This window comes from Seriola aureovittata, chromosome 1 (assembly GCF_021018895.1).
Source record: "Seriola aureovittata isolate HTS-2021-v1 ecotype China chromosome 1, ASM2101889v1, whole genome shotgun sequence".
NCBI classification, from domain to species: Eukaryota; Metazoa; Chordata; class Actinopteri; order Carangiformes; family Carangidae; genus Seriola; species Seriola aureovittata.
In genome coordinates this window covers 26,995,469-27,009,652 of record NC_079364.1, presented here as the reverse complement: position 1 = coordinate 27,009,652, position 14,184 = coordinate 26,995,469, and the positions used below count along the sequence as shown (strand labels likewise).

The following is a 14,184-nucleotide window of genomic DNA, read 5'->3' as shown; positions in this document are numbered from 1 at the left end:
AAATGATCATTGTTAAATAAACATTTTATTATCCTGTAATTACCTCTTGGTGTCACAGTGGCTGCTGGTCACCAAAAAAAAAAAGACATCATCACCCTTTAAAACAGAAACCTCTGTCTATCATCAATGTCAGTTCCACGAATTGAGCAATATTATTCACTTTGTGACCCAGAGCCCACGGCCCAGACGCCATGATCCTGGTAGACGGCCAGCCGCTGCAGTCCAACGGAGAGCTGGGTCTTTCCCAGATGCTGCACATCGCCACCCAGATTGCCTCGGGCATGGTCTACCTGGCCTCCCAGCACTTTGTCCACAGAGATCTGGCAACCCGCAATTGCCTGGTGGGCAATGGCCTGCTGGTCAAGATTGGAGACTTCGGCATGTCCAGGGACATCTACAGCAGCGACTACTACAGGGTAAGATCCTTATTTTGTTTGTCAAATGCCACCAGGATTATCTGCCATTTTGTGTCTCTCAGTGCTGAGAGCTAGACAAGTGCCATATATATACATACATATAACTTCTCAAATAATTATTGCATTGTCCCCACACTTTGTTTACCACGCTGCTTCCTGTATATCAGACCTGGGACTATCCTGTGTGACAGATCACAAAAAGTAAATTTTACTTATGGACGTTCACAATTCTTTTGTCCTGGTTTGCAACTCGGTCCAAAACAGCCCTAAATAAATCCTCTGATGCTGCTAACGAAAAAAGTGAGTGAGAAAGAGAAGGAGTGACGACTGCTGCTCTCTCCTGTGACCTTTTTTTTTTTTTGTTGTTGTTATTTTTGTTTTTATCTTTTTTTCCTAAGGAGACTTATAGCAGCTCTCCCTCCCTCCCCAGTGCAGCCCCAAGCCCCCACACCAGACCTCATACGTTGAGGCGAGGATGGAGAGGTTTAGCAGTGTGGTAGGAGATGAGCCTGCTGAGCCTCCAGCTTGATGCTTAGAGGCTTGTTTATATAGCTTTCGATTCATGTCGTCTCTACTGTTTAACACGATTAGCAACTCTGAATGCTGCAAAACAGGCTCCAAACTGTTGGGCTGAAGAATTTAGCATTTTGCTGAATAAATAAGTGGATATTATGGAGTGATGGCTGTATAGATCTGGCTGGTAGGTCTTGTGAAAAGACTTCAGGTGCGCCTAATTCTGTTTTCCCAACGTAACAGCCGGGCAAGTTCAGAGTTTGCTGGGGGCAACGCCAGCAGTTATGAAGCACTTGCCTGCTGGGTGAACATCTCTGCACACATAAAATAATTAGTTAGGACATTTGAGCGAGATCTCTTTAGTGTTTTGAGCGAGGCTCCTCCGTGCACACCATATGTGCGGCTCGTATATTATTTAAGCTTTGAATATGTATTGTTCAGTGCATGTCTGCGATGTGGTTGAGTGCGTATCAGTATAATCAAGCCTACTAACTGTTTTGGCCCTCAGTGGATATAGAAGTGTCAGGTTGGTAATGAGGTGAGGGTGTTTCAGTGGGAACAGAAGATCATTACTCTGACTTTATTAAAAACAGTCATGCATAATTCTGTTTAAAGATCTATGATCACAGCAGAGAAGCTGCAGTTGGAGGCTTTTAAAACCGACATAACACTTATAACAACAAACATTTGTACATTTCATACATTTTCCAACATTGTCTTTGTCTGAAGTCAGTTTCACACTGAATTAGATTTTGTGAAAATATTTAAATTAAAGAATATCACAGATCTTCTTCATGCTCTGTGACATATTTTAATGACATGACACTTGTGAAACATAATATTCAAAGCTTATTGTGGGATTAGCATAAAGGGTATATAAATACTCTACTTACAGTCTGGAATACTCATTAAAAGCTCTTTGTGGTGGAGAATAATTGGACGTTTAGACACTGGCAGCTTCAAGCAGGCCCGTTTCTTGGTAACCATGTCAGATCTTGTACTAAAAATCTTCCACATAGGTTGTGCAAAATTTGCAACATCGAGTCTCCCTGTGTCTGTAATGCGAAAATGAATGTATGGATTTTGTGTGTGTGATTTCTATTTTAAGTTTGTCATCTCGTTATCATCCCACGGCAGTTTGTGCTCACTGTAGCCTGAATATGATTTCATTCTAGTCTTTACTTTTTGAATTGGCTTTATCAAGTGAGTGTTTATGTTGAGGTGAATATCGCAGTTACAGTGCTACATGAGTGTAATCCCTGTTTATCATGACATTTTGATATTTGCAGTAGTGAAATGTCATTTCATTGCAAATGATTTTGTTCTAATGTCCAAAGACAGCTTAGCTTAAAGACAGTTTACAATAGAACTCTGACATTCTCTTTAAATTCTGTGAAACATGGAAACTATTAACAAACTTCCTCTGCTAAGGGAAAGTTAGTCTAGAAAACATATTTAGGTTGGGGCAGCAGTTTCTATAATGCCAATTATACATACATTGGCATTGCCCTCCCTCTTCAAATTTCGATTCATGTCCTCTCTGCTGTTCAGCATAATTATGATTCACATTATGTTTGCTTTGGAAAAATGCAGCCAACTAATATATTTCATGCCAGTAAAATTCACACAGCTTCAGGTATACTAGTGGGTGTTTAGCTATTTGGAGACAGGGTTAGTTTTTGGAGCAGAATTTTCTGTAATTTTGTTTCAATCAGGAGAGGAGCAAATTAACATGAATGCAGAAACTTTATTTCATAGAACTTTGCTGTTGTCCATTAAGGAGATGCGTAGAGATAGAGCCCTATAAATATCATCCATCTGAGATTGCCAGAGGGAGCTTTAGATGGGGCCTTGACACTGGCTGCGGTGGGGTGTTGGAGGGGTGAAGCTGCGAGCGGCATGAACTGCAGTGGCAGCAGAGAACCAACATAGGTAAGGTGGTTTCAACATTCTCCAAGATGATCATTGGACGATGGGAAAGCCTGTGCACATAACCCAGTGAAATCACTGGATCATACTGGAGAGTTGGATCCTCAGAATGATGCGGCTGACAGTTCTTGTCCTTTTTGATCTACTGCCAGTTTGACAACCAGTATGACTGTGGGTGTGCTGGGCAGTTTCACATGGGCCTCTCTGGATAAATAAAGGATAAAACTTAGTGTGCTTCCTTGTTTTTCTAATTGACTCTTACGACCTAGTCACAGCCGATTTAGCAGATGCTGCTCAGCTGGAAGAATAAATGGTTCAGTTGATTGTTGTTCTCTGAACAATTATAAGCCTAATATATAAGCGCAGTAAGAGTTAACTCCTCAGTCAAAGGACAGACACTCACTTGCTTCGGTTTAAGAATAGGGCACCTAGGAGCAGTGTAAGCTGGGTATTGTACTGTATTCACATGTGTATACACTCTGATGTTATGAGTTTATTAATAAGGGAGTGACAGGGTGCTGAGGGGTAAAACTACTTACCTACCACCGCAGTGCCCCACAAGCAACATTCATGAGTGGGAAGCCAGTGAAGGATCATGTCCTTGACATTATGCTACAGACTCCTGCTGGTTGGTCATACTGTCTGTGCAGAGAGGGGTGGGCCTAGAGACACATAAACTCAAGCAGCAACCTGAAAAAAGAAGCCAACATGGAAGTGCCAAAAACTGCAGGTTCTGCAAACGGCAGCTTGATGCTGGCTACAAAAGCGAGTCAATCGCCATAGATTCCAATGTTAAAATGCCCAACTTTGCAGCAGAAATAAACATGTTTACAAAAGCCAATTTTAGTCTCTATAGGTAATTTCCCATATTTATGAAAACTGTACGGCAGGTGTTTTTATATAGCTCACGTGTTTGAATTTTATTAAGTCTTAAAGTTATGCATGGTTGAAGGTGTGGCCGCTCTGATTGACAGATGGATGCAGTCACAGTTGGCTGGCCACTGGGTGTCTAGCCACTAGCTGTCTGCCAGACATCACCTTAGGTAATATGAATCACTGAATGTTTGTGTTGGTGCCCTTTGGAGGATTTTTCATGTAAATAACGAAGGGAGCTTGAAGTAAAGCCGCTGCTCCTTCATGTCGAAAGGAGCCAGTTGAAGTTGTTCGGGCATCTGATTACCATACCTCCTGGATGCCTTCCTTTGGAGGTTCTGAGGTTCTCTGGGCACGTCCAACTGGTAGAAGTCCCCAGGGTCCCCAGAACTCGCTGGAGGGATTACATATTCCATCTGGCCTGGGAACGCCTTGGGATCCCCCAGGAGGAGCTGGAAAGTTTCGCTGGAGAGAAGGCGACTAGAATGCCCTGCTAAGCCTGCTGCCATATGACCCGGCCACAGATAAGTGGAAGAAGATGGATGGATGGAAGGATGGATGGATGGATGTTAGCACTAATAAGCAGGTATTGATGTGTGCGCTCATCATGCCTAGTTGTTTAGCTTAGCTCATTAACCAGCTAATTAGCCAGTGAATGAATTAGCCTTAGGTTAGCCTTTAAGAAAAATGCCCAGCTGTGTTAACAATGCAAGTTTTTGGATTAGCTGGGTGTGAGGTGGAGTCAGACACAGCCAAGATGGTGACAGCGGAACAGCCCGCTCTGAGCTTCAAAACCCCTCTTCAGAAACCTGTGATTCATGTAACAGAGGCTACGTCCATCTTTATATACAGTCCATGGGTAAACCTCCGACCACATTATGCTACTCACTGAGAGGTGAAAAGAAACAGCTGGTGACCACATGTTCTGCTAACAATGGAGTCCGCACTGAAAAGAATCAGTTTAAAAGGAAATGGCCAGGAGAAAGGACAGAGAAAAATCTAAAATCATTAACTGTAAAAATATGTATAAAAAAATAACAATAACTTAAAATTGCTTTATTTACTCAGCAAATTGGGTACCTGTATTTGTGTGTATGTGTCCAAAAACCTAAACAAATTCTGTGATTACAAGGAGCTAAATACATGTGAAGAAGAAGCGTGAATAGACCTTGCAGTAATAGTGTACTAGGGAGCAGTCTGAGGGAGCTTTTTCAGTCAAATGTTGGTTCCTTCTATCAAACTCAGTGCTGAATTTATTGAGGAAATTTTAGACGGTTGAATAATTTATTGAATAATTTACTGATTCAGCTCACACACACACACACACACAAACACACACACACACACTAACACACTGCAGTGAGAAAGGGAGAATAGTTCTTGCAAATCTGTATGTTGGATTAAGCATAAACTAGAGAAATGGTTTGTAAATAGAGACAGTGTCAGTTTGAATTTGGGGTGTCGTGTTTATGTATATGTGTGTGTGTGTGTGCGTGTGCGCGCGTGTGTGTGTGTGTTTATGTGTGTGTGTGTGTGTGTGTGTGTGTGTGTGTGTGCGCGCGCGTGCGTGCGTGTGCGCGCGCGTGCGTGTGTGCGTGTGAGTGTGAGAAGCTGCTGTTTGGTGCGTTGTGATAGCATCACTGCCCGCCTGCACAGAGGAATATTGACAGAGCCCAGAGATGAGAAGCTCCTAACAGTATTGGACACTTTCCTTGTGTCGAGTGATTATAAATAGCAGCACCCTTCCAAGAACACAATCCTCCCATCGCTGACTACTTGTATTGACGCTTGTTGCCCTCTGGGACTCCCAAGACACTTTGCAGCAGAAGGGAACAACTTCAAGAAAGAGACGAATATTGTCCCAAATCACATCTATCTGTCATATCCTTCTGCTCCACCTGTGATGAATACGCCTTTGTGTTGTTTCAAAAGAGACAACTGGAGAGCCTGCACAGGCCGATGGTAGCACCTCTGCCTGTTGTGTAGGTGTCTTATACCACTGCCTCACGGAACATCAGGCAATATTTTCCCGAGTTCAGAGAGTGAAACACTGAATTATGCATGTTTGGGTAGGTATAAATGACAGTGAATGCTCTAAAGGTTCCTATGCATTAAAGGCGGTATAAGGCAGATGGAGTGAAGAACTGTTTTTACCAGAAATGTTTCACGAACAGCGAACAGAAGGGAGCTCCGTCAACCCGGTCTCAAATATCAATATTAGATGTATTATTTTCTCACAGTGTAATAACAGGTTTCTTTGTATTGCATGTCCTCTTTAATACAGAAAAAAAGAGTAGTATCAGGACAATATGCATTGCAGTAAAGTTAATGGCCCTTGACAGATAAATTCCTTCTGTCATTTTTCTCATAAAAAACAGTTACATTTTTTATAGTATTCATTGGTTAGTGGTAAATTTAATTTCTGGTGTCATGAAAAGCATTCTAGAAAAGTTTTTTGTTCGGTTTTGTTAAAGCTGCAGGTCCACTGTGATAGTGGCTTCAAAGCAGCTCATTTAAGCCAAAATACAAAATATACAAAATATGAGCACTGACGTATACTGTATATGTTCTTGTCAAAGGATGAGATGTAGAAGTTTACAGTTTCTACTCTTTTGCTAGAGAAAATTAAACGCTCTTCAGACTTTTCTCCAGAGGTTTGCCTGCAGCCTGAGTGTTTTCATTTAGCAACGGGATTGTTCTGTTCTTCGTCAATGAGTGCAACACTGTCTGAATGTAAAGCAGGATCGCGCTGACAAAAAACATGTGTCTGGTTAACCTTAGTTTTAAAAAAAAAAAAAGGGCAACAACAATTGCAATCCTATCCTTAATATTTGGATATAGAATAGAAATAATTTTGAATCCCAGACTAATGACTATCAAATGCTGTAACAATGTTATAATCCAATGACTCGGTTTCAAGGACTTGATGTTCTTTGTGTCTCTGCCAGGAAGCCTGTGCTTACCTGCATTGCTTTGCTTTGAAGAAAAATGGTCCCCAGGTTTGTACTGTTTCAAGGATCAAACAGACGCTCCTCTGCTGCATTATTTATCAAGCACAAGCTCCTCAAAACTGTATGCAGCTTGGTGCTAATGAGTACACAGGCCATATTTATTACTGCTGTAGGAAAAAAAGTCTGTTTTGCCCCTCCCCTTTGGTCTTGTTTTTTTTCTCTCTTAGCCTAGCACTGCTGTCTTACATGATCACTCTTATGGAGTAATAAATCTAAGAAATGAAGGATATGCTGCTGTTGACCTTAGAGGACTTCTGTGGCTTTAGTGAGTCCAGGAAATGCTGTTCCTGCATTCTTTGGAGCTAATTCAACATTTTGGGAAAATGCTTAGTTGCTTTCCTGAGGAGAGTTTCATGTGAAGATTGTTACCGCTTTCATGACTGTCTGGTAAATGTTACCACCTGCATCTTAGCGTAGCATAAAGACTGGGTGCAGAGGGGAAACAGCTAGCCTCGCTCTTTCCAGAGGTATCAAAACCTGTTTACCAGCATCTCAAAAGCTCATTAATTATCTTGTTTGTTTAATTGTTTAATCTGTACAATATCAAAAAATGTATAAAATCAACAGGTTGCAGTTTTACTGGAGGTTATGTGTTGGAGTGTTTCCTAGTTACAAGCAGTAACTTCTGAAACTCTTTTCGTCTTGTTGCCAGGAAACCAGTGAAGAAACAGCCATTAGTCAGTAATGCAAAAGTGCATTATTATATTAAGGGTAATATGATTGCGATTGTTGTTGCTTTCGTTTAGCCAACAGAGGTTAACAATATTACAGTAGAAAATTACATTTAACATGTTAACTAGTTGGCTTTAGGCAGATTTTGTTATGTCTGGAGAGAGCCTAGCTTTATGCTAAGATAAGCTAATGGGCTGCTGGTTTTAGCCCTATATTTAATGAACAGATATCAGAGTATCAGTTTTCTCATCTAACTCTTGACAAGAAAGCAATAAGTGTATTTCCCAAAATGTCAACTATTGCTCTGATTTTGTTTACATAATGACTTTTATATTAACAATATGTACAAAAGCTCTCCACTGACACATAACAGCATGACACAGGCGCTACTGCAAATAATCTCATATTCAGACCGCAATTACAAAGTCAGCAGCAACACTAAGAAGCTACCTACGTACACATGGTATTGTACTGTGAGCTAAATACTAAAAATGTGAATGTAAAATTGCATGATAGCAACTACGCAGTGTTGTGTGTGTGTGTGTGTGTGTGTGTGTGTGTGTGTGTGTGTGTGTGTGTGTGTGTGTGTGTGTTTGCGTATATGCGTGTATGTACGTGTTTTGAAAACCCTCAGAAACTTTCACCACCCACCGGCATGCAGCAGCCAGAGTAGATACCACTTTATCTCCACTTGGCAGCAGCGCAGCAGGTAGAAACCTAATGGACATCATAGCCTCTAAAAGTGAACTTGTGTTCGCTGCTGTTTGAGCTGGGAGAGCAGAGATATCAGCGTGGTTAGAGCAGGGAGAGAAAGTGTGTCTAGATGGTTATCAGGGCCCTTTAAGATGTCTGGGGCCTCCCAGGGCTCCCTGCAGGCCACAGAGCGCCCATCGAAGAGCCCAACTGGGCCAGTAATCTATCCCCCTGCCATGCTGCTGTGCTCTCCACGCCATTAATCCAATCACTCCCCTGCCACGGTGGGACAGGCAGAGCACTAATCCAGTTTACACAGCAACAAAAAAAAAAAGCCCCAGACTCATTCCTCACTCCCCGCAGAGCATTGCCAGCTTCTCGATATGACATTGAGTGAGAAAGATGAGGATAATTACAGGGGCAATTATTTTATTTTTATTATGTGTTCAGCCTTTTTTTTCTTTTTCCCCCATGTTCCAAACTAATTGCTATGGCCTTGTCACAAAAACCCAAGGTGATAGCATGCAGTCATTTGGGAAGTAGAGAGTCAGCCAGTTTTAATGCCCCTCGCCACTGCAGCGGCGGTTAAATCATTAGTATGCATCTGATGAGGTTTAGCCTTGCGTGCAATGGGCAGGGTGGACCTCAGATAAGTCATTTAGGCTAACAGGAACTTAATTAATTCTGTTTAATCTTTATAAAGCTCCACAGGGGGACAGATTGGTATACAGCCCCTCGCCAACTCCTTCACCTCACTTTCAGCCCACCTAGCTTGGCTCGGCCCAGAGGTTTTACACAACAGGGGCAACTGGTCTCGGCATCAATATTGGCTTAATGTTGTGTACTGTACTAAAACGTGTCATGTCTAATGAGAACAGGTGGTGCATAAGTCAGTATTCATTTGGCCATTAGCTTGCAGTAGAACCCTGGCAAATGAGGTTGGGGGTGAACGCGAAAGAGAAAACTACTGCCAACCCTCCTCAATGCCACAAAATTTACTCTGGGACTGTCAATAAATACTGTGTGTGTTCAAGATATAGAGAAAGGGCACCTTACTCGAAACCATTCTCAAATTTATGTTTACCTTAATTACTGTTTTATCTGTCCCATCATTGAAGAAAAACACCAACGGCTTCAATTGTTCTTCGAGGGCTGTGGCGGTGGATAATACTTGTTTAGGCTGGGACTCAGCCAGAGAGCGATCTGGCAGGGAGGAGCGCAGAAAAATTAGGAGCTAAAGGATGTTTCTCTCTTTGAGATTCTGCTAATACCACAGATGCCCTTGGGCAAGTTATCGTGAGGCAGAATTATGACTGGAGGATCCGGGTAAAATGACATAAAAGTGTTCTCTCCTCACTTTACAACTCTACACTGAGATGCAGTTGAGAAGAGCACTTAACCCCTCGTGGGATTAGCGTTAGACTGTGGTTGTACTGGGCAGCTCTGAGGTGTAAATGTGTGTAAATGTATTAATGTGAAGCAGGATGGGGCTGAAAAATAAGTGTGGGCTGAGCATCCCAATTCTGGACTTTTAGATAAATGGAAAAAGATAGAAAACAAAAGTTTTTAAAACACAGTGTGCTGAGGAGTAAAAGAAGTCAACATAATGACATTTTGCAAATCTGTCAGAACAAATAGGGAATCAAAGTCTGTCTGTGAAGTAAACTTATTTTGATATATGTTTAAAGACTGTTTTGAGGTCATTTTCGTAGTTCCACTTACATCCAGTGACTTGTTCAAAGAGACAAAATAGTTAAAGACTGACTACAGTATGAAATTACACTTCTTCAGTGACGGGAGACGGAGGGAAGTGAAAGGATGCCCTCCATTTGTTTTTGCTGAAACACCAAAAAGACCAAAAGCTGGATATTCAGGAAGTTAATGATGTGTGATTTTGATTCACAGTCAGCATTTAGGTATTATTGTAGAAAACTGCCTCTAACAGTCTTGTTGACCTCCAGGCCATGTGTACAATATCGATTTGGTTTTAATGTACGGGAGGCATACAGCATCATGATATCACTGTGCAGTAAACACTCTACACTACTCACCAGTTATCGACTTATTCAAGGCACTCAAGGCTTTACATGAGGAGCTCCAAGGTCCAACATGGCACAAAATACCCAGAAACACAGTGAAGAGGCAAGATATAAAATATCTTGAGGTTTTCTTTTGTGAGTGGCCAGCTTTCCATAAAGAATGATTGCTTGGTCAAAGTACTACCAAGGGTTATGAACCATTTAGTTCTTCAAGGCAATGTCCTGGGTTCTCTGAGTTTTGTAGTAACACCACTGTAGAATAGTTATTTAAAGCTGTGTCTTTTTTAAAGTAATGTAATAAAAAATTATGTAATTGTAATTTTCTTTTTTTTATATACCAATTTGTATTATTCAACAAACAACAACAAGCAATAAATCATTCTATATTATGACTAATGCAATATTAGATATAACATAAACTGTTCTTTCCTGCAGGCCAGGCATATTCCATATTTCATCACATCATGATGAAAATAGATGATGCATGAATAGATATGGATGACATTTTTATTTAACTACTTCAGTCACAGTAGTATATTGACTGATTTGTTTACAGCCTTGTAAGCGTGTAAAATTATCCATCAAGTCTTCATTAATGAAATGCACCGTAAGACTCTGACAGGGCTCTGCTGTACGGCTTGACCACAGGTCAGTTGTAGTAGCGAAAAACTCCACTGCGACTCTCAGCTTGCATTTTTATATAGCTCTGGTATGGCAGCCTGGCTAAAATATGTCAGGAGGGCATGTTGTACCGCTTATCCAGTGTATTTATCAAAGCCGTAAACCCAGGCTTGGTCACCATGCTGAGAGGCATTGTATCTTTCCCTATGAACTCTGTTATTGCCCGAGTAATTTCCCCGTGCCATTTTAAATGCGTTCACATGGAGTTATGCTTTCAAACATCTCGGTCAGTGATCCTTGTCGCGTGGTATTTGGCTTACCTGACACACTGGTAGTCGGCATTTTAACCATGAAAATAGTTCCGCACAACCGATGTACTGCTCCTCTTAGAGACTAAAGTTTCCGCAGTGCCAGGTTCTGTCGAGCCTGAAGCCATTATACAACAGGTCAAAGTGTAGCGTGCCAAGTTGTCGCTCCCTCTTTTAGCCGACTGCTCTACTCTCACTTGCATGCCACATGACCGGAGTGTAACTGCAGCCTTTTATGGATAGAAAATCTTGTTTTATCATATTGTGATTTTATCATTAAATGAGAATAATTGTTCAGCCCTAGAAGTGACATTACCTGACTAAAATGCTGTGTCACTGTAGCACAAATAGGGAAGACCCACAAGTCAGCAAACTGATGCAGAAATGTCATTTACACACCAACACTTATCTGAAGTCAGATCAAAACAAATGCTAAATAGGCCTCCCTTTAGCCACAACTCCCCCTCCCCTCTGAACATGTTCTCAGCCACCAAACACACAACAAGAAGCACAACTGAATAGAGTTACCCTGTGTATGAAAGCCAACAAAAAACAATGTAGTGACAGCCATTAGCCCACGTTGGCATTGCCTATATGATATGCTGCACAGCAGTGCTGGTATTAAGCCAACTAGCGATAGCAACATTCATAACAGGCTTACTGGTAACAGCAAGTTAGCTAATGTTATCATGCCAACTGTTGCCGGTCACTAATGAAAACAGTCAACACTGAATGACGGAGCCAGTAAAGATACTGATGTGGTCGGTAAAAACTTAAAAAATGTATGGATGTTTTAATGTGGGGGTTTGAGCCCATGGCTAGTCCGCCTGTGTTCTGGTCTTGCCTTTTTCTTTGTTGAAGATCTGTATAGTTGGAAAATGTGGTTTGCTCAGAGGAGGAAATTCTGGGAGGTCACTTTCATCTGAACGTTGCGTACGGCACTGTGCCATCTCGTATGTGGGTGGCCCACATGTGTTGGACTCACGATCACACACACACGGCCAGACCAACTACAAAACAAAGAACAGAGAATTGAGAACAGATTGCAATACAAAGCGGGTGTGTGACTTCCTTACATAGAAAATAGTTGTTTGCTGCTATATTATTAAAATATATTATTATAATGTTAAAATCACATTTACAGAGCCTTTAAAATAACCAATAAAATGAGATTCATCTGCTGACTTTCAAATGAAATGAGCATGACTGCACTACGGAACCAGGAGGTAATTAGTAAGACTTGAGTTTTTTTTGTTTTATTCTGTTTTGTCTTTTCCATATTTAAAACGCCACACAGTGCTCACAGCTGAAGGCACACAGATGTTGGAGCTGATAAATGGAGTTGGGAATAGAACTTTTTATGAGAGAATGAATAAAATGAACGTGATTGTGCTGTAACCAAGACGTATAGAGCCATGTGAGGGTAAATACAGCTACAAGCTAAGAGGTTGTCCTAATGATGACTTCAGAGTTTATGGTATGTATGACTGCATTTGATTTGGTCTTGTCCTTATGCATAGAAAATGAGCTCAGATGAATGGATGGATGGATGGTAGAGGTGTGTCTGATATGCTGCAAGCGTACTTCCACTGACTTAGGGACAAAATATGTCAAAGAGGCATAAAAAACCACCTTGTTGTCTTGACAAAAAAGATTGTTGTTATCTTGACATTTTTATCAAGATAACAAGAGCAAAGACTAAAAGCTGAACCAGATAAAAACAAAATGACAGCAGGAAGTGAGAGGACAACAAATTCTATACAATAAGTCTGCGGTGTTATAAAATCACATTTGGAATTAAAAGTCTATCATTTCTTAATTTGTTTGCATTATCAGGTAGGATTAGTACATACACTAGAACAATAATTATATTTTTATCTTGTGTGCAGTCTACACTAGTGGCAATTAATGGCGAGTAGTGATATGTCAGTGTTTTTTAATCCCACAGACACCCGAGCCATTAAGAGAGACAATCCTCACCGTCCAGCCTGTAAAAATGTCCAAAACTGACCTAAACCCAAACCAAACCACCAGCTTGTAGCTCTCTCTCTCTCTCTCTCTCTCTCGCTCTCTCATACACACACACACACACACGCACACGCACACACACACACAGATACACAAAAACGATGCGTTCTTCACATCTTAAAAGTAATCTAGTTGGAACGCCACTTTGTCCCTTTTTGACCCAACTCGTGTGAGATATTTTCTAGTCAGCTTACCAAACCCGCTCAACCCGCAGGTCACTTGTATCTGCTACTATGTTATCAGTATGTAGTCTCATATGTATTAGGTTCTATTTGGCAAAGTAAACATGCTATTGACTGTGGCTCAGGAGGTCGAGTGGGTGGTCCACTAATTAGAAGGTCAGTGGTTCGATCCCGGCTCCCCCAGGCCGCATGACGAAGTATCCTTGGGCAAGATACTGACCCCCACATTGCCCCTGATCACTGTTCCATCAATGTATGAATGTGTGACTGAATCGGTGAATGTGGCAAGTATTGTAGAGCGCTTTGAGTGGTCAGTAAGACTATATAAGTGCAAATCCATTTTCCATATTTTAACATCTACATTTACTCATTATTAAATCACGCTTTTACCCATATACATACAGTGAGAGAGTTATTAGTGTTCATTCAAGTCTATCAATTCTGTTTCACAGTTTTTATCTTGTTCATTGTATTCAATTAGTACTCTCCACATTTCATTATCTGTGTCTAGTTTTTGAACTACCAATCCATTTTTTTTAATATACTATATACTGCATGTGCTTTGTTTTTTGGGACTTTGTGTGGTTTTAATGTGAATGACCACCCATCAGATTTCTTATATATGCAAAAGTAAAAGTGATTTAATTTTTAGTGCAACCTTGACAAAAAAAAAAAAAAAAACTAAAGGCCCACTGGCTTTTTTTCTTTTCCTTGGGGCTTTAAAACACATCTCATGGTCTCTGTCAGCAGATGGAATTTTCTCAATGTTCATGGAAACAGCTCAATTGTCATCGTGTCATCTAAGAACTTTGCTCTCATTAATAACAGGTGGTCGTATACGGTTATGACAGTTGCGCAGTTGAAAGTTCTGGAAACGTTAAATGGCCTGTAAATGAAGA

At 41.0% G+C, this 14,184-nt stretch overlaps 1 protein-coding gene across 4 annotated transcripts in view; it reads left to right on the top strand.

Moving 5' to 3' along the window:
- Positions 1 to 14,184, top strand: part of ntrk3b (neurotrophic tyrosine kinase, receptor, type 3b) — a 176,159-nt gene that overhangs the window by 153,433 nt on the left and 8,542 nt on the right. For all 4 annotated transcript variants that reach the window (XM_056371538.1, XM_056371529.1, XM_056371546.1 and 1 more), the window contains one exon: positions 173 to 416. In XM_056371538.1, coding sequence (XP_056227513.1) covers positions 173 to 416 — 244 coding nt within the window. The remainder of the gene's footprint in view (positions 1 to 172; positions 417 to 14,184) is intronic.